Here is a 20,325-nt window from a genome sequence, read left to right on the forward strand (position 1 = left end):
ACTTGACCATTGATGAGTCGAAAGGGCAGTTAATTGCCTAAATACAAGGGTCGCAAATCTTGTCATGCACATTTTAGTTATTGTAGCTTGCAGGGCCAGATTCAATCAGTTCAGTATATGTGAGCACAACCACAAGCTTAAAATATACTAGCAGAGGGTAGTGAAAAGAACATTTTGCTGATTAAAATTATCAGCATTCAAGATATGTTATGTAAGAGACATATTCCCTCAGTCTAAAAAAAATCAACTAGACCTATGTTATATCCAAATTTGTATAAAAAAAGTTGGGTTTTTTTTTTTTACAGAGAGTATGGCGTCATCTTCATCAAGCATGCAGGCTTTGTCAATCATGAGCTGCACATATATTGTCAAGACCTTTAGGTATGCATCAATGCATGTCAAGACCTTGGAGGCATATGTAGCAATGGAGATCCTACAAAATCTCTAGAACATGGCCTGAATGACTGAATCAATCGCACGGCGAGGCACACCGTGCTTCGCGGGAGCGATAGAATTGTGGTGAAACGAACACTCTCTGAAGTGACAGATATATAGATCATGGATAAGGCTATCTGGATTCAGGCAACAGAAAGATTAGCTTTTCTGTTAGATCGATTTGCATGTGATCTAGTTGTGAACCAGTGAAAGTAAAGCCATGCATAAAGGTGAAGGTTAAAGATAGGCGTGCTAAATTGCCGGTGAGATCACCTAAATTCACGGCCCGCGTTGATTAGGCCCAGCAATGTTCAGAAAAGTTCAGAATAGAAGATGCTCATAAACACTGGGTGATGAATCAATCCTACTACTTATTCTCTGTTTTTTTTCCCGTTGAGCACGATCGCTGTCTGATTTCTAGAATTCTTATTTTCCCTTTCAATAATTTTCTCATTGAAACAATCAAAAAGTAAGATTAGGTTTGGTCGTTGTGTCGTGTCGATAGCCTCTTACCCAAGCGAGTTCATGGAGCACGTCAAAATAGTCCCGAGTCTTAGGCAACATTGTGTGCATCACATGCCCTCGGCGATATGATGGAGCGGTCAAGTTGGAGGACATGGTAAGCATATCAGAATTGTAGGTTGCATGGCCTGGAACGCCTAGAGAAACAGTTAGCATGTAGTCTATTTAGGGCTCATTTGAATTGGAGGAAAAAGGTATTTTGGAGAATTTTAATCCTATAAGAAAATTTCCTATGATACCCTTTGAAACAAAGGATTGAATCATATCCAATCATTTGAAATTCCTATGGAATGAATAATTCTATAGAGATTTTAGAGAAAATTTAGCAAGAGTTTCAACCTCTTGATAGCTTTCCTTTGAGTCTATCTCTCTCATCCAATTCATGCGTTTTCCCCGCAGTTCAATCAAACTGTCATTCCTATGTTTTTTTTCTGCATTTTGCAATCCTCTGTTTTACACTTACATTCCTATTAAAATCCTACGTTTTTCCTATTTTTACGTTTTTTCAATCCTGCAATTCAAAGGGGCGCTTAAGTTCTTATAATGCAACAGAAAACATTGCCAACTCACCAATAGCCCTTTGCGTGTTCTTGCATTCTTCCAACACGTGTGTGTTTGTGATTTCTGGTCTCAATTGTAACAATTAGTATAGATGAATTGGAGCCAGTAGTGGACTATACTATTAAACTTGCTCTAAGAGCCAAATTGCACCTTGATGCCGTGTCGGCACAATCTACACCAGCCAACCGGCTTTCCTGCACACCACCCATGTGTCGTCATACCTCTCTCCCTTGGCCCCCACTCTGTAGCCTCAACCATGATGCACGCACACAAGAGATCATCGTGGCGGCGCGTCGTGAATAAGGGTGGAAACGGGCCAGGCTCGGCTCGGCTTGAAGTGGCTCGCAACAAACTAGGTTTGGCTTGGCTCGGCTCAGTTAGAAAAACAAGCTAAAACTTGAGTTCGGCTTGGCTCGTTTCCTGGTTCAAGCCAGCTCGAGCTGGCTTGCAATCCTTCCTGTCGAAACACCTCTTCATATATATTTTTTTATTATTGAAAAAAGCAAAAACAAATCATCAATATGTAAAAATTAAATAAGTTTATATATCAATTCTTACAAATCTTAATGATAAATTTTAAGTTGACAAATAATAACTCTATAAAAAATAAAATAATCAATATAAACACATGATGGCCTAGACTCGCAAGCCAAAACAAGCGGCTCGAGAGCCAGCTTGGACTCGATTCATTTCAGCAACGAGCTAAAAAAGAGGCTTGGACTTGGCTCGTTTGGCTTACGAGCCGAGCCAAACCAACCAAACTCGAGCCAAGCCAGAGCTGAGCTCACGAGCCCGAGCTTTTTTTCCTCCCGTGGTCGTGAAGGAGTCAGGTGCCAACGTCAATACCCGGTCCTTATCAGGCCAACTACGAGGAGTGGACGATGCTCATGAAGGTGAACTTGTAGGCAATAAGGGCTACGGCAGGCCGTTGAGCCTGACGATGACGAGGAGGTGAACTACTAGCACGATAGTCCTGCGCTGGCCGCCATCCCATGGGTCGTGCCACCTGAGATGCTCAGGTATTTACACCAAATGGGAGATACAAATGGCATGTGAGGCTATCATGACCGTACATGTTGATCTTAGCCTCTCAACATGTATGCGAGGGGAAAGGGCAACATATAATGAGAGACGGCGAGGCGATCGACGATTTCTCCATACGCATGAACTGTCCTCGCCGATAGCATCTGCATGTTGGACGACGATCCCCCAAAGCTGATGTGGTGAAGAACCCCTACAAGTTCTCCTCGAACATTTGTCCTAGGTCGTGATCGCAACTGAGATATACTCCCCGATGTCAATGACTCATCCAGCGAGATAGATGTTCGATCAGGGCCACTGCAGAGATTTCTTCAGTACATCAGCTTTAGGGAGGTTGCTACCGAAGACGCGGATGTTGTTGGCTAGACCGGTGATGCGGATGGAGAAATCACTGACCTGCCTCACCATTCTTGAACTCGATCTCGCCGAATCCCTTGCATTAGCAGCTGCTCTTTCGCCTCGCGTATGTGTTAGACGCCAACACTTATGGTCTTGATCACCTCCCATGCTGACTACGCCGTCTGTTTGGTGGACAGTGCCCTGAGCATCTCAGGTGGCATGGTCCTTACGATGTGTAGCGTGAGCTTATCCTCCTGGTAATCTACCTCCTTGGCTCCATGGCCTATTAGAGCCCTTGTGCTGTGCCTAATAAGAATTCTAGAAATCAGACACAGATCACCTTCACTGTCATGAGCAGCACCCACTCCTCATAGCTGATCCTGGTAAGGACCATGTACTGGACGATGGCACCTAACTTCTTCGCGATGCGTTGAACTTGTCTGAATATTAGAAAACACTTTAAGAACATGTGCTATATATGTACTGTGCTTTCTGAAAATCTGTGTTTTTATCAATGTTTTAAATAGCGGGCTAAAACATTTAGCGATTAGTTTCTCAAACAGTTATAGTGGGCTAAATGGAGCTATAGCGATCAAATTGTACATGAGATCAAATAGCTAGAACTCTTTTCAAACAGCTATAGCAGGAGATTTAAAACCCTGGTTTTTATGCCCTGAAATGTGTATACAATAATTTATTGGGTTTAGGGTTTAAGGATAAAAAAAAAGGAGATTTGGAGGGAGAGACATCTCTTCAAATATTTTTTTAAAAAAAAATTATGAGCATGTTAGGGATTGAGCATGAGATCGTGAGGTTAAAACCACACAATGTATCTCAAAAAACTGTGGTTCAAAAGATTCCATGCCATGGATTACTAGATCGGCCTGTCAAGAGAGCCTCGGTCAAGCCATTTACAATGCGGCGATGTGGCATGTGGCAATGTTGTTCCTGGCTTACATGGAGGAGGGAGAAGAGTGGGGACCGTGGCTTTGCCTGGTCCGTGTGACCAAAGTTGGTACCGAGTTCCTTGCTGCAAAATCTGAACCAAAGAGAGAGAGCAAAAGTGTTCGGTGGTGGGACCCATTAGTAGCTTATACTGTGGAGTACAAGCTTTGCATCGTGGAGTGAGTTGATTAGCAGCAGTTCCATCCAACGTGGCATCTCAGGTCCAGGAAAAATCCATCACGCATTGTGAATGGCCTCATGGCACTGTGCTCTGTGCAAGCATGCACTAATCGAAGAAGTATCCTGCAGCATCACTCGGTATCTGAAACAGATGGACGCACGATCTTCAGAGATAGCAGGGACCCTTCTTTTCTGTTAACTAAGACCCGATTCGCCTGACTGTCACCACCAAAGAACTGAAACTTTCCTCTGAAAGGAGTGGTTACAGAATGATATGATTCTTCTCCACCACCAAGATTCCAAGAAGATCACAGGTGCCACCAGGACAGAGAAGCAAAAGAAGGCGCATACACCAGACGCAAACACAGTACGCAAATGATGCTCCCTCCAATTGGAACTGCAGATGCAGCATGCCTCCCTCGAATCTCCATGATGCACGAAAAAGTTCCTTCCTTTTTGCCAGGGAAAAAGCATGATTAGCAGTAGAACAACCAATCAACCATGGCATTGGATCCGATTTCAGGAAAAGATCGCGTTCCCCTGTGCTGTTCTGCTGTGCAGCCACGACGCCCGGTGTCATTTCTGCAGCACGCGAGGATCAAATCGACAGATTTATTACTGCTCCGGCAATGCAAGGTGCAGTCTTTCCTTCCCCACAATGATTCATTTCAGGCATGCACCCTACTTGATAGAGATCTTGATACGGCGAGTCGGTGATGCAGATGGCAAGTCACTGGACATTCATGGAAGTACGAGCTAAAGAGTTTGTTCAGAAGATCAACAAATCTTTCACATGACACCGCTTCTGGCATGAGCATTTGCGCCTCTTCTCTTTCTGAACTTGTTCTCTTTTCACGGCTCATTGAGCAATGGATCAGTGCAGAGAAATCACCAGCGTGGTAGATCTGTGACGGACACATGCGGGGCAGCTCAGGCGATTATGCAGTCATGTGATGGTGTCGCAGGCGTGCCCTGTCCACTGTGTTCACTGACCTTGCAGACAGTAATGTGACTGTAAGCAAAGGCCATCATGCTCAAAAGAGAAGTACTGTACTGCAATTAGACAGAGATAAACTCCGTTCCAGATATTCAGGGAGATGCATGATCATAGTTAGCTGTGTGTAATTATTTTGTCAGAAGCTCGTGCTTAATTTGAATTTTCTTCCAAATAATCGCACCCAGATCATTGTTCTCTGGACTTGATTCACCAACAAGATTACAAGAACAGCTCATGGTACCAGCATTTCGGTACAAAATAAGATAACGAATATATTTCCTAACGATCACGTGGCACCATCTTATCAAGGCTTTGCCTCTGGGTCCGCTCAGCTCATGCAACGTCCGAGATTCTGATGGGAATCGGAAGAAAACAAACTCCTGATTAGGGCCCCTTTGAATCACAGGAATAAAAAAACGGAGGAATAGGAAAAACATAGAATTCTGACAGGAATACAAGTATAAAACAAAGGATTGTAAAACACAGGAAAAATATAGGAATAACCGTTTGATTGAGCCGTAGGAAAAACACAGGAATTTGAGGAGAGATAAAGACTCAAAGAATTCTTAACATGAGGTAGAACCTCATGCTAAATTTCCTCCAAAACTTGCATGGCAAGAGGCATTCCATAGGAATTTCATGGGATTACATAGAATTCATTCCTTTGATTTAAAGGGCTATATAGGAAAAATTCCTATAGGAATGAAATCTTTTAAAATTCTTATGAATTTCCTTTGAATCAAAGGGGGCCTTAGGGTTTCTTTCAAACGCATAGTTAGAAAACGGGAGAAGAGAAAAAATATAAAATTATAACAGGAATATATGTGCAAAACAAAAAAAAAATTATAAAACATAAAAATTGAATGAGAGAAATATACTTATTAGGAAACTTTCCATAAGATTTGACCTCATCTTAAAAATCCTCCAAACCTCAGGAATTTTGTAGGGTTCAATAATTTTCAATCCGATCATAAAGGAAAATATTCTATAGAATTGGAGTATTGCATTTCCTTCAAATCAAAAGCGCCTTGCTGATTACAAATGGGCCTAAAGAGCATGGTTTGTTGATGGGCCTAAATGCAGAAAGCACGTTGACAGTGAACTGGTCTGCTCTCAAGCCTCTCATTTCACTGGTTCTACACTTCTACTGAAGCTTATCTCGTTTTGCAAAAGTACTTCCCGATAATGAGTTAACCACGTTTCAGTAAAGTAAAATATCGAACTTGCTGCAGCTTATCTCGTGAAAATATGAACTAGATTAGTACTATGCCTAACATCTTACCCTGGACCACCACCACCACCAAGACAAAATCCAGACCAGCACAAATAAGAGCAAGTATAACAGTGAGCTATAAATCTACTATAAGCTTATATAGAGAAGAGAGATAACAAAAAATCAAGGATATTGGCTCTCATACAAGAGCTAGCTTAACACAAGCTACTAGATAAATACATTAAATGTATAGATGAGAGGTAGAGAGAGGAGGAGAAAATTATAGTCAATCTTATAGCTAATCTATTATATATATATTAGCTTTAAGATATGCTAATAGTAGAAAGTGAGCTCTCTACTATTTTCCTTGCTCTAACTAGTGGTTGGCTGAGTTGATCAGACACCAAGATAACACAGGATGAGCACCCAACCAATAAATCACATCCATCTAATGTATAGTGCCATACTATGATGAGTCGATGACACTGAAGGGCATTTGTGCTCCTAAAGCAAGGTCTAGATAAGATATAAGGCTATACAGTCTACAGGAAGAAAAAAAATACTCCAAGGCTACAGGAAAATTGAGGGTAACTGCGGATCATGGCATGGCAACAATCTCCTGCTTAACTTTGCGCAAGAACTGATCTAGTATTACTACTACATTGTTACTACTAAACTGTTCTGTTGTTGTTCAGCGAATACTACTAGTGGTTTACATTACCAACATGATAACGTGGCTGCAGCATTTGTCAGCATGCTGCAGAAGCATCACATGATAACCTAAAAAACTGACACAAAACACGATGGCAGGAATTGACAGAGAAGTCAGCTTAACCACCAACAGACCCTCTCTTGATTGTGCCAGATATTTGTGCTTGCTACCTTCTACTCCAACAAATCTACTCCGTTTTTTTGCTACTACGTTATCCTTTAGTGGTTCATTTGTATCAGCCTATCAGCAAATCTGTTTGTGACTAGAAATGCTCTTCCAGGATATCCATTCGTCTGAACAAAATCAACACCTTCAACAAGCATGGATCTTACTGAAATGTTAATTACATAGTAGAGCACCACACATACTCTTAACAATATGACTAAAATGCTTCCAATTTCCAATAGTCGAGAGGACAGAGGAAAAGCAGACAACTTCTTCAATGGAGATCCCAAACAAAAAGATGGGAAAAAGAACGGGAAAAAAGGGACTTTTTTTTTTCCAAATGGCACCACATCAAGGGAGGAACCAAATAATATCCCTTTTCTTATGAATGACACAAATATTCTTTGGTTTAGATTATGTTCTTTCCTTCTTCTTTTTTCCTTCTCTCCTCTTCTTGTTGGGCGTTTCTTGGTCCGAGAGACCGTTCTTGCGTCACTGCGCCGCGACGGTGCGGGAGGACGAGGACTGCACGGCCGCCGCCGGCGCGGCGGCGGCGGTGGGAGAGGACGACGGGTGGCCGTGCGAGCTGCTGCGGTGGAGCCGGCACTTGAAGGAGCCGGCGTGCGTCGCCGGCGCGCAGACGCACTTGGGGCCGGACCCGTGTCCGCCGCCGCCGGACGACGCCGAGGCAGCGGACGACCAGCTCCTCCGCATCTTCGGCGACGCCGCCGCGCCGGTCGGCGTCGTGCCGCTGCTGTGGTGGCCGTGGCCGTGGAACCTGCCTTCCTCCCCAGCAGTGTCCACGTAGTTGGACGCCATTACTCCCTGCTTTCTGTAGTTCTGCACACCATTAAAGATGGCTTTAATGAGCGATTAATTACAAGATCTCTTTGTCATAAAAGGTGTTAACAGAATTAAAGATTTTGATTAGGACTTACATCAGATCAAACAAATCTAACCCTGACCTAAAATTACAACCAGCCTTTGATTCCCTTCTCCATACCAAGTTATCAACAACTCAACTAGACTTGTGCAAGAAAAAAAAACAGGAACAAAGAGAAGATTGTGTATACCTAGAACTTGCAAGAATGGAATCAGAACTGCAGAAAGGTGGAGGAGCCGGAGAGCGGCAAACTGGCTTGGGACGGAGAGGGGACTCGCTTTAAAGGCGACCCGGGATTCCCAAACCGTGGGTCCCATTGTGCCCCGCCCACTGACTCACTGGCCCCACCCACCATCAGGAGTACTCGTACGTCACTGGGGCTTTGGTTGTGGTGATCCCCACGCGTAGGAAGTGACGGCCGTGCCCTCGTCCCGGCGCGGCCGCGCGTGGGTCGCATCGGCACGAGGCGGTGGCAAGGCGGTCGTTTCGCGAAGTGCGGATGTGGTTTTGCGTGAGGAGAACCGTGGTGATTTCTTTGAGACGGCGGAAAACGGTGGGTCTGCTGGATTTTTTTGGCCGTTTGCAAGGCGTGGCTGGTTGGGTGGATGGATGGATCGCGTCGGTTGCGCGCAAACGGATTTCGCCCGCCTCCGCCCTCGGTGTTGGAGTTTGGTGTCTGGTGTGCCGCCCGCCGGGGCCACCGGGCGACGAAGAAATCTCAGCATAGGATGGTTCTAGAAATCCAAATAATAATCCACTGGTTCTCACCCATATCGTTTCTTCCATATCTGTGGGCTCCGGATCCACCAGATCGTCCGAGACCGGAATCACGGGCTCCACCCATGTGCAGACTTGTGCAGTTGTGCACCATATATCTGATCCGTGCGCCGCCTCTCTCTAGTTTGCTACACAGGCGGGCGAGGAGGCGCGGAAGCGGACGGGCACGTTACGTTACGTGGCCAGTGGCGTACGTCCCGTCCCGCCTCCGCGCGCGTGGTGCGCGGCGCCCGAACTCTCCCGGCCTCTCGCGCGACGCGAAGAATCCAAGCGAGACGGCGACCCAGGCGACGATCGAATCGAGTGATCCCGCGGCACGCGAGCCTGTGGAGCGCGCCGAAGATACGGCACGTCCGGTACGCACGCTCGGCGCCCTTCTTTTTTTTGGGGGGAGATTCGCACGCGGCGACTCCTGGCCCAGCGTGCGGGTGCGTAGTGGCTGCGATCACACCGGCGACTTCCTACGCGCGCCACGACGACGGAGGCTTCAACGTCTTCGCGTAGATGATTTTTTTTTTTTTTTGAGAAAGGGAGGGAAACTCCCCCGTTTTCATTAAAGAAAACGCAGATGATTACAAGAGTTCCAGACATCAAGTTCTTACAGAAAAGACGAGAGAAAAAGGAAAACAAAGAGTTATTACAGGACTAGAACATTGGCATTTCAAGCATCAAAACACAGGTTTCCATCGTCGTCTTCAAAACTCTTTGCCATTAATTTAGACTGCCTCTGTTTCCCATCCTATTCTTTGTCTGCCGCCCCTCCATTCAAATTTTGAGTGAAAGATCTCATTTACTACCTGCCTTAGTAGCTGCGCTCCCCACTGCATTCTTTCTCTGTCTCCCTCCTTGCTCTGCAAAATACTCCGAGAGTTTAAATTTGAGCAAATGTTGTAAACTATTTCTATAGGATCAACAGGCATAATTCCATCAAAGCAGGCTCTGTTTCTTGCTTTCCAAATGGTCCACAAGACTGCTGTAACCCCCACCATAATCAACTTCCCATTCCCTTTGCCAAATTTCAAAATCCAGGAGCTAAACATTTCCCCCACATTCCTGCCAGGCTTCACATTGAGAGCGCATTCAACAACACTCCAAACGAAATGAGCCATCGGACAATCTAAAAACATATGTTGGATTGATTCACTCTTGTCACAGAATTGGCATTTAATCGAGCCCTTCCTCCAACCCCTTTTGAACAGATTATCTTTTGTAAGAATACTATTTCTTAGAACCAGCCAGGAAAAAACTTTCACCCTGGGTGGTGTTTTGATTTTCCACATTTTTTTGTAGGGATAATTGATCCCCTGTAATATCGAAGCTATGTAGAAAGATTTAACAGAGAAACCTTTGCTAGACAGTCTCCAAATCAGTCTGTCTTTTTTATTAGTTAGACTAACATTGCCCAGGGCTCTACTAATATTAGCCCATTTTCTCTGTTTAACTGCATTTAGGTCTCTCCTGAATTTGATTGAGCCTAACCCTCTCCTTTTGATCTCTGCCACAGTCACATTTTTTGTCAAGGTTATGTTATAAAGATCTGGAGCAGACTCTTTAATTGGTTTACCCCCCCCCCCCCACCAACTATCTTCCCAAAAGAGGGTACTCTCCCCATTTTCCACCTTCTTGTCACAAAATCTCAAGAACAGCTCTTTGATCTCCATTAAACACTCTAATTTTTCTTTTCATGAAATCTGTGATTAGTTCCATCAAGTTATCCTTAATCAGATACCAAAAATGTTTATAAAATTCCACAGGAAATCCATCAGGCCCAGGGGCCTTATTGTTTTCCATCCCAAAAACTACTTTTTTCAGTTCCTCCATTTCTATTGGTCTAATCAATCTCTCTTTTTCAGCTTCACTCAACATAGCTATGCCTTCCAGATTCAAAGTAAAATCATTCTCTGGAGGGGGACCAAAAAGCTGTTTATAAAAATTTGTTATATATTTCATTAGATCACTCTGTCCTTTAATCTCCCCCTCTTCCTGATCCAGAGAATGAATCATGTTTTTTCTTTTCCTTCCATTGGCTTTAGCATGGTAATATTTTGTGTTATCATCCCCTTCCAAAAGGTTTTTTTCTTTACATCTCTGCATCCATTTCAATCTATCCTCTCTTACTACTTTCTTCAACTCTTCCTCCAAATCCCCTCTCTCTTTTCTTTCCAGAATAGTCATTCCATATGCTTCACATTTTTTATCAATGTCTTCTATTTTTTCCATAATTTCATGTTTTTTCCTTTTGTACATTCCTTCCCAGTTCATGTTCCAACCTTTTAGTTTCTTTCTCATTTTTTGTAACCTCCATTGCCATTTATCAATACTGGATCCATTTATATTACAAGAATTCCAAACTTGCTCAACCACAGTATTAATATCTTCTCTCATGAGCCAACTATTCTCAAATTTAAACAGAGGAGACTGCCACTTTTCTCCCTCAACATTGATCAAAAGAGGAGTATGGTCAGAGTAAATTCTCTCTAAGACCCTTCCACATGCCAAAGGGAACTTAATCTCCCATTTATCATTAAAAAGAATTGTGTCCAATTTTTCAAGAGTTACACTTTGTTTGTTATTAGCCCAAGTGAATTTTTTCCCTTCCAAGGCCATCTCTCTCAAGTTTGCATTCTCAATTATAGAATTGAACATAAGACTCCATTTATTCACCCCTCCCCTCTTGTTTTTTTCGTTCTCTTGTCTCAGGATGTTAAAATCCCCACCAATTAACAGGGGTTCATCACACCCATAACAATCCTGAGCTAACTCCCTCAAGAACTCCTCCTTGTGTTCAGGCTGGGCAGCCCCATACACAGTTATTAATCTCCACACAAATTTGTCATTTCTATTTTTTAATTTAACATGCAACAAAAAATTCTTCTTGGAAACTTCCATAATTTCCATTTTGTCTTCATTTATTCCCACCAACATACCCCCAGATCTACCCCTGGGAATGGTCCAAATTCCAACTAAACTTACCCCCTCCTCCTATTAAATCCAAGTCTTTAGCAGTGAAATCCTGCTTCACAGTTTCTTGGATGCCAATGAAATCAACTTTATGCTCTTTTATTAAATCATTGAGATGCTTTATTTTATCATGATCACTCATACCTCTTATATTCCAAAATAAACCTTTCATGATTTCTTTTTTGTTTTTTTCTTCTTATTTTTGCCACTACATTTAGGAGTGACCTTGAAAATCTCAAGGTTTCCTCTGTTATTTTTCCTCCTCTTTTTACCTGATGAATTGCTTTGAGAAAGCCTCAACATGTTTTCAGCATAATCAAAATCAGACATACAATCATCTGAATGTAAGACTTCATCTATATTTATGTCTATGTCACTCAAGTTCTCCCCAACATTTTCACACTCCCCTTTCAGAGAAGTATTTAGTTTCTCTTTCAAGAACAGATTTATCCTAGCCAATTCCAGATTTTTTATTAGGTTCAGATTTGTATCCACAGCTTCTAGAGCACATCCTAAATTAACACCTAACAGACTAGCCATTTGAGCTAGAGAGAAATTACTTTCATCAACTATAGATGGGATTTGTTTGTTACCTTTGTTGATGAAAGCATTAAGAGCCTCTTTCCTTTCAGCTGCAACATCGGCCACCTTTTTCTTCCTTCTCCAAAAGTCTTAGACTTTTCTTCCTCTTCTCCTCTGTCATGTCTTCATTAGTCTGAGACAGAACAACTCCCACCGCTGCAGCAAAGTCACTTGATTCTTGTGATTCCATGTTCTCCTCACTCCCCACCAGTTGCACTCTTGGTTCATCTTCATCATAAATCACCTCCTCACTGTCATTTTCCACTCTCTGGCTAGTACCACTTTTATCTGCCATCCCTTCTTGTGTCTTCTTTGTTTTCTCATTTTCCTCCTCCCCAGCCTGTGCTTCTTCTCTGATTCCACCCTCTATCATCCCTCCTACTACATCTTTATCAAGTTGAATCTGCTTGACTTTAAAATGTTCTTCTAGTTGTACTCTCAGAGCCATCTCCCTATCTATCTCCATCTGTTTGAGCTTCACCAATTCTGCTTGAGCACTTTCATTGTCTGAATTCTCTTCCACAACTATGGTTTTCTTCTTGTCCCCTGCCTTTTCCAAAACCCTCATGTTTGATGCAGCTTCTTCTTTTCTTGGTTTCTTATTCCTCTGCATGTGATTTATGTTGCCAGGTTCATTTTGCTCCTCCACCTCCACAACTCTCTTTTCCTGTGCACAATCTCTAAACCATCCCAACTCCACAATCTGCTCCAACTTGAAATGAGCTTTGTAAACCAGCAACTTAGGTGTCACTAGAGTCATGGTCAGAGGCAAGCTTTTTAGTGTCATCATTCCTACTCTAATTCTAACCACATCCTTTGTCTTTAAAGCTACCATATCCACTTCTATCACAGGTCCTAGATTGGAACCCACTTCATGTAGAGGGTCGTAATCCTTCATTTCATCAGGTACCCCCTCCACAGTCACCCACACTTCATGTAACCTCCCCACTACCTCAGCTTCTTGAGTCCATTTCTTCACTTTCACATGTACAGATGTTCCTTTTACTCTAATTGAGTCAAATTCAGCTAATTCATCCAATTTCATCTTATTTGGGAATCTCATATGGAACAACCCTTTCTCCTGCATCCTGGCCTTCCAAGTCCAGTTCCACTTGAAGTGTTGAGTGAATCCTTCCTCCAAAGCCTGCTCAGTAAGATCACCTACCCACATAATTGTCACAATAGCCAAAGGGTTAACATGTTCTTTTTGCACTATACCCTTAGCACTCTGAATCAGCACACAGCCAGACCTGGGGCAGCACATCCCACTACTTTAGCTACAGGTTTCTTCTGATTCTTCCTAAAGCAATCCTCTGTCCTATGAGTCTCTTTTGCACAGATCATACAGAACACTGACAATTTGCAATCTCTAGACAAATGATTGTAACTCCTGCATTTAGAACAGAAAATCCTCTGCTGGGAATGGGATTCACCAACCTGATGTTTGGACTCATCTCGATTTTGTTGCTAATTTGGCTTTGCTTCCAATCTTGAACTGATAGAATCCATCTTAGCACTTGTTTCCTGCAAATTTGGACCCGCTTCCTTCCTCCCTTCAGTTTTCAGCGTGTCCTTCCCCTGCTTCCCCTTCTCCTCAGCAACTTGCAGAATTTCCTCATGCTTTGCCTTCCCATCCTCTACTCCTCGATTCAGATCTGGAGGTGGCGGATGTGGACCTTGTGGCTCCTGTCGCCCAATCTGCAAAGGGCGGATATGTCCCCTTCCCCCTGCGTCTCCCCTCCAGAATCGATTAGGCGGCCTAAAAGGTGGACGCGGCCTCCATCCTCCGCCTTGATTTGCCATTGGAGAGCCGCTTCTTACCACCTTCGCGAAACTCCGGCCGTCCCCTCGAACGCTCGCCGTCCACTCTCGCCGCTGCCCACCACCGCCTACCCTTGGCCACTCCTCCACTTCTCTCACCTCCCCTTGCGTCTCCCTCTTCTCCAATCTCCTCCACCTGTCCTGGAACCCTAGCTCCTCGAGACTAGCTCCCCACAGGTGGTGTAGAAACGGAGTCAGGAGAGTCGACTCAAAGGTGTTCGACCGATCCCCAAAATCGCCATCGTTGGATCTCGACACGTGTTGCCCCTCCACCTCTCTCTCCCCCACTATTGGATCGGGCCGAAAACCATGGGCTTCCTCCCTCCCCTGATCAAAAACTCTCTCGCGCGCCGAGGAGCACTCTCCCAACTCCCGAAGGCCATCCCCTCCGCCACGAATCACCGCCGGCGATCGTCGGAGCGCCGCGGGTGACTCCCTCGTCGTCTCTCCTAGGAAAACCCTAGCCATTGTACATGCCTGTAAAAATTTAGGACCCCTTCGCGTAGATGATTGGTGGCGGACGATATTATACCCGCGATATACTTTGTTTTGCAATCGTGCAGGAACAAAAACTATTCGTTCTTGCATGTTGCATCGCGTGTGAACTTGGAACTCGTATCTGAATATGTCGACGGACGATTGATTTCTGCGGCATGACTATCAGAAGTTTCAGAGGAGGACATGCATGCTATATTGCAAATTGCAAATACATGTTCCTGATTGCTGGAGGAGATCAGAACCCAGAAGCAATTCATCAGCCGTCAGTCGTCCCATTCATTTTAGGTGCCGTTTCCCTTCGATCCAAAGGCACACAAACAAAGTGTCAACACCATAACCCCACCATTGCACGACCAAACTCTATCTGCTTTCGCACCGGCCTGCCTTCTGGCATTATTGACCCCCCGGTCATATGGCCCTCGTTCGCCAGGATGTCAGCGAGAGCGAGAGATGAGCCCCAGAATTGCCTGCCACTGTAAACTAATGGCAGGTAGACTAGTACTAGAGCCCTCATCTTCGCCCATGTCGACAGGTTGCAAGTTGCAACGACTTTGCTATCAGCAGGTCTTTTCCCCTTTGCCTCAGTTTCTCTTATCATGCGGCTCATTTTATCTTTCGTCCAAGCAATCGCGTCTCCCGCCTTTGTAAAGAGCTCCAATTATTTGTCCTCTTGACAGTTACAGTACAGTAGTGTTATTCTCTCTTTGCTTATCAGGGGAAGGAAATAGATTTCTTTTTTGTGCAAGGGAAATAGATTACTTGTTTCTATTCAGCTAATCGCTTCCAAGAGGCATCGCCCCATCTGCCTTTAGAGATAAGTAAGCCAATGTCGCTAGCAATCTGATAGATGAGATATTATAGCGTGTTTAGCAGCAGTAATTAACAAGTGTCAAGCTGTCATCTTTCGTCGTCTTCACTCAATCTTATCATACTAAACTAGTGCATTCGGAGAGGAAATGTGAACACCTGACGGAATAATCTAGGACACTACATATTCCTCGAAAGAAAATAAAAATCTAGGCACTGCATAATTAACCTTATCTAGGACTTTTCTTGGTGCGAAGGTATCCATCTTGGAAGGGATCATCAGAAAGCAACATTGACAAAAAAATGTATGCTGAATTTTATATACCAAATGAATAAACAAGATCAGATTGCTAATCACACAATGGGAGGTCTATCATAACCTATCTGCAAGATCAGTTGAGTAATTGAGTCTAGCCATGATTTCTCTCCTCTTTGATTCAGCATGGGGGGATATGTTCTGCGACTGGCTGATCGATCCAAGATAATAAGATTCCCTATCGGGTGCCTTATCAGTGTTGTCCCCTACAAAGCCAGCAATAGGTACATGCACTTTGGATAAGTGCATCAGAAAGAAATCCAAGTCCAACGGAACAGGAGGGTGCTTTACAAAAGAGAGGTGTTAATTATACTCCTAATCAAAGATTTTTCAACGAGGGACTCGTTAACGGAGTTCCGCCTGAAGGTCAGAACATAGGTAATATGTCCGGTGCTCTTATCACTTTTCAGATAGAGAAACAAAATGAAGGTTATACCGAAAGAGTCTGTAGCAGTGTCTGTAGCTTGGCTAATACTCCCTCCGTATTTTAATGTATGACGCCATTGACTTTTTAACAAACGTTTAACCTTTCGTCTTATTCAAAAAATTTATGTAATTATCATTTATTTTATTGTGATTTGATTTATCATCAAATATTCTTTAAGCATGACATAAGCATTTTTGTATTTGCATAAAAAATTTGAATAAGACGAATGGTCAAACGTTGGTTAAAAAATCAACGGCGTCATACATTAAAATACGGAGGGAGTACTGTAACTGAATGGTTGACAACTTGAATACTTGATTACATAGTTCAATCCAGCATATGCCCTCTGGGGAGAAAAACTGTCAATCAATAGAACTAAGAACCACTTCCCTCTTGCTTGGTTTCTGAAGGCTTGCATAGCAGGCAGCTCTTACCAACAAAGCCGCATCGTTGCTTCTTCCTCCTAGAGAATCTCTCTTCTACGCGTTGGTCGCTTTCAGTCCTTCAGAGATCGACTTTTCAATGTGAGCATCTTGTACCCGAACAAAGTGACCAAGTCAAGCCTACTACTTGTCCTGAAAGTTTTTCCCTGATTGAAGAAAATGCCCTGTTCATATGAGGGGAAATGCACTTCCAGCCTTTGCTTTGCTCATCAGACATAATCAATCGCTGGCTTGGTCCGCGAGTGCCGCTGCCTTTGCTATTCTAGAAGCCAGCAACTCTGGTTTCTGGCAGGAGCTGTCCATAAATCAAAACGAAAGATGATAACAACGCAACAAAAGCGACCAAGATACGTCTCGAAACGTAAGAGAGTAACGCGAGACTGTAAGAGTTGTGGCTGTTCCTGAGGGCAGAAGAACAATCGTTGATCATTGCAGGCCTGGGTGGCTGGATTCATACATGAGTACTAGTGAGCCGAGTAGTAGGATCTTTTCTATCAGTGCATGAATGGGTACATAGCGGTAATAAACTCTCAAAGAACGAGGTTCAAGATGTGCAGACCATTATATTCGGCCCCAATGGGGTTCAGGAGGGCGTGCGGCCCACTAACAACTACAGGGCTGGAAAGGGATTACGGATGATGCGCGGCCCGTTATTGTTGGCCCGGAGTGGTACTATTACAGATTACGTGGCAAAAAGTTCACGTGAGGCCCTCCTCATCGTCGAGTTTCAAAATAATTCATAAACTAGAATACCAAATATGTTGCATTCCTAATATTCAAAACCGGGTCACTTTGAGTCCAAGGCAGTATAGATGATGGTTTTGAGTGACGTGGTACTAAAAGCAAAAATTAAAAAAAAAATCAAAACCACGTGAGACCCACATATCATTAAAACAATATTCTTCCTGGTATCTCTCCCCACCACCCCCTCCTCATCGACCAGTCACTGCTGCTGCTGCTGCCTTCCCGTAGCTACTGTTGCCGAAGATCATTGATGATGCGGCAGATTTCACCCAATCACGGGCCTAGTTTCCTTCTGCTCCTGTTTCAACACCGGCGCTGTCGGGCGAGGGTGGTGGCCTGCAAACAACACGACAGTTGGAGCTCGGCATAGTGTTGTCGAGCTTCGTCGCATCTGGAGGAAATCATCGGTGTGGTCACTGCCTCACTAGTCGGAGTTGAGGATAGCAGGCCGGCTCGATGCGGCGCACACGTCAACACCGATTGTAGCAAGGGGACTAGATGCAGCACAAGCAGCCAGGCGGCGCACACTGGGAGGAGACCCGGGTTGTGGCTCGATAGTCAATCATGGGGCGAGGAGATGGCGATCAACGTGTGACATGCCTGACAAAGGCGATGAAGGAGGTCGGCAAGCAGCTTACTGGAATGGGGTAGGAAGAGGAAGGCCGGTGTGGTAGCGGTGGGGAAGTAGAGACCATTGGCCCGTCAGCAAACGGCTCGGGCTTCCTCCTCTGCAACTTCGTCGGCCGCTGCACGGTCGCTGCCTCGTAGCTCCTTGGCTACTCGGACAACTTCCTTTGTCGCTCAGACCCGTTGCTCTCCCACCTCCATGCCATCATCACAACAGTTCTCTTCTGGCTCTCCAACACGGCCGTACCGCCCCGCAGGCCTCGCCCACCTCCACGCGCTCCACGCCGCGCTTGCCAACCTGCTCCTCCTCCCGAAGAAGCGTGTCGCCCAAACCACTAGCTCATCCACCGCCTCCTCCCTTCTCGACGGCTTCTTCGTCTTCGCCGACATGCTTGGCGCCTTCCAGGAGGCCCTCCTCAACCTCAGGAAGCACGCCCCCAACGTCTAGAACATGTTGCGAAGGCACGACGCTACGAGGCTCTCCTCCGCGCGACGTTGGGGGGCCCGCGCAGGTCGTCGTCATTATCATAGCCGCCGGAGTGCAGCTAGGAGATGCGGAGAAGCCAAGTGATGTCCACAAGCGCGGTGTCGGGGACATTTAACTTTTTACCACTTTTAAGATGTAACAATTAATTATTTGTCACTCGCTGTCTATAACATATGAGCCCTTATGTGTCTATGACATGTGGGTTCAGTGACAAATCTTTTATCATCACATATAAGAATGGTAAATAATTAATTATTCCGCAGTGTCAAGCAGTGCTAGCCAGGGTGCGTGGAAGAAGATGGAGAGAAGAGAGGAGATGATGACATGTGGGCCATATTTGCTTTTGCCATGTAAGCGTGTACTTAGCGTGAGTGAACCGAGTCAATTTGTTACGTTAGCGAATTCATACTGCCGAAGGATCTTATTTAAACGGTTTTGCAAAGATCTGGGATGCATTATATATGGTATTCGGGTTCAGCGACAATTCTGAAACTCGACGACAATAGGAGGGATGTAAAGTAGACTTTTACCCATTATGTGCAGCCTGTATAGTTGGTCGGAAGTCCAAACGGGATGGAATAAGTTCACTTTGGGTCCCTTTATTTGTCGCCTAGTCCGATTTTCGTCCCTTCACCGCAAAACCGGGTACGACCCGTCCTTCAACTTACGAAAACCGGGCAAACGAGGCATTGACGTGGCGCTTACGTGGCAATTATATCTCGGAAAAATAATAAAAAGCGTGGTCCCACATGTCAGCTGTACACAAAAATATTTTTTAAATGGTGGGGCCCACGTGGGCCCCGCATGTCAACCTCACACCTCTCTTCTTCCCTCTCCTTTCTCTCTTCTTCCTTTCCCTCCTCTCTCTCTCCCCTTCTTGGGCTGCCGACGGCGTGGGTGGGCGGCGGAGTAGGCGAGCTCCGGCGGCGGCGGCGGGCGTGGTCGGTGCCGCCCCCGACCGGAGCGCCGCGGACAGCGCGGCGTTGGCGGCGGGTGACCGGAGAAGTGCGCGCGCCGGGTGGTCGGAGTCGGCGAGCACCGCGACGTCGGAATCGGCCAAACCAACCCTTCCTCCTTCCCAAAAATACCCTCTCTCTCTCTCTCTCTCTCTCTCTTTCTCTCTCCGCCCCAAATCCCCCACCTCCTAACCCTCACCCTCCTCCTCATCGTTGCCGCCGCCGACGTCGCTGAGTTGGCTTCCGAAGCGGACGCCATCCACGACCTAGTCAAGCCGGTCCCGGCCCTAGGGTGGGATGGCGACAACGTGTGCGGCTTCGAGGCTGTCACCTGTGAACGGGGCGGGTCAGGGAAGGTGACGGAGCTCAACCTCGCCAACAGGGTGCTCGCCGGCACGCTCCAGCCCACGCTTTCCTCCCTCACCTCGCTCACCGCGCTGCAGCTCCAGGGAAACGCGCTCGCCGGCGCCGTCCCTTCCCTCGCCGGGATGGCCTCCCTCACCCGCCTCGCCCTTGACGGCAACGCCTTCACCTCCCTACCACCCGACTTCCTCCTTGGCCTCACCTCACTGCAGTATCTCAGCATAGACAACCTCCCCCTCCAGCCATGGCCCGCCCCCGACGCAATCGCCAACTGCTCCTCCCTCGAAACCTTTTCTGCCTCCAACGCGCTTCGGTCAAGGGGCGGCGCCGACCATGCCCGCCGCCGCCACCGGAGCTCGCCTGCTCCGCCGACCACCCGCGTCGTCGGCAGCCCGGGAAGGAGAGAGAGAGGGGGGGAAGGAAGAAGAGAGAGAGAAGGGAGAGGGAAGAAGAGAGGTGTGAGGTTGACATGTGGGGCCCACGTGGGCCCCACCGTTTTAAAAATATTTTTGTGTGCAGCTGA

General features: G+C 45.7%; 2 protein-coding genes across 5 annotated transcripts; one reads left to right on the forward strand and one right to left on the reverse strand.

The window, feature by feature from the left end:
- Positions 1 to 7,256: 7,256 nt before the first annotated feature.
- LOC127769600 (uncharacterized) lies at positions 7,257 to 8,325 on the reverse strand. 4 transcript variants are annotated; one of them, XM_052295195.1, is made up of 2 exons: positions 8,184 to 8,325; positions 7,257 to 7,970 (listed from the first exon to the last, which is right to left on the reverse strand). In XM_052295195.1, the coding sequence occupies exons 1-2, from the start codon at positions 8,308 to 8,310 to the stop codon at positions 7,603 to 7,605; spliced, it is 495 nt and encodes a 164-aa protein (XP_052151155.1). In that variant the 5' UTR covers positions 8,311 to 8,325; the 3' UTR covers positions 7,257 to 7,602. The 4 variants fall into 4 exon arrangements, with proteins under 4 accessions (XP_052151155.1, XP_052151156.1, XP_052151157.1 ...); XM_052295196.1 differs by having other exon boundaries at positions 7,257 to 7,950; positions 8,184 to 8,293; XM_052295197.1 differs by having other exon boundaries at positions 7,257 to 7,950; positions 8,049 to 8,197.
- A 9,870-nt stretch (positions 8,326 to 18,195) lies between these two features.
- On the forward strand, positions 18,196 to 20,325 carry LOC127770828 (receptor protein kinase TMK1-like). Its single transcript, XM_052296615.1, has 3 exons — positions 18,196 to 18,438; positions 19,796 to 20,115; positions 20,322 to 20,325. Exons 1-3 carry the CDS (start codon positions 18,196 to 18,198, stop codon positions 20,323 to 20,325), a joined length of 567 nt encoding a protein of 188 aa, XP_052152575.1.

This window comes from Oryza glaberrima, chromosome 4 (assembly GCF_000147395.1).
Source record: "Oryza glaberrima chromosome 4, OglaRS2, whole genome shotgun sequence".
Taxonomy (NCBI): Eukaryota; Viridiplantae; Streptophyta; class Magnoliopsida; order Poales; family Poaceae; genus Oryza; species Oryza glaberrima.

Excerpts from the sequence above, each read along its gene's own strand:
- LOC127769600 (XM_052295195.1), bottom strand. The coding sequence starts at position 8,310 with ATGGGACCCACGGTTTGGGAATCCCGGGTCGCCTTTAAAGCGAGTCCC. Across the intron at positions 7,971-8,183 it reads TCCATTCTTGCAAGTTCTAG|CCATCTTTAATGGTGTGCAG; the intron begins GTATACACAATC and ends CGCTCATTAAAG.
- LOC127770828 (XM_052296615.1), top strand. The coding sequence starts at position 18,196 with ATGCCATCATCACAACAGTTCTCTTCTGGCTCTCCAACACGGCCGTAC. Across the intron at positions 18,439-19,795 it reads TCAGGAAGCACGCCCCCAAC|GTGACGGAGCTCAACCTCGC; the intron begins GTCTAGAACATG and ends GGGTCAGGGAAG.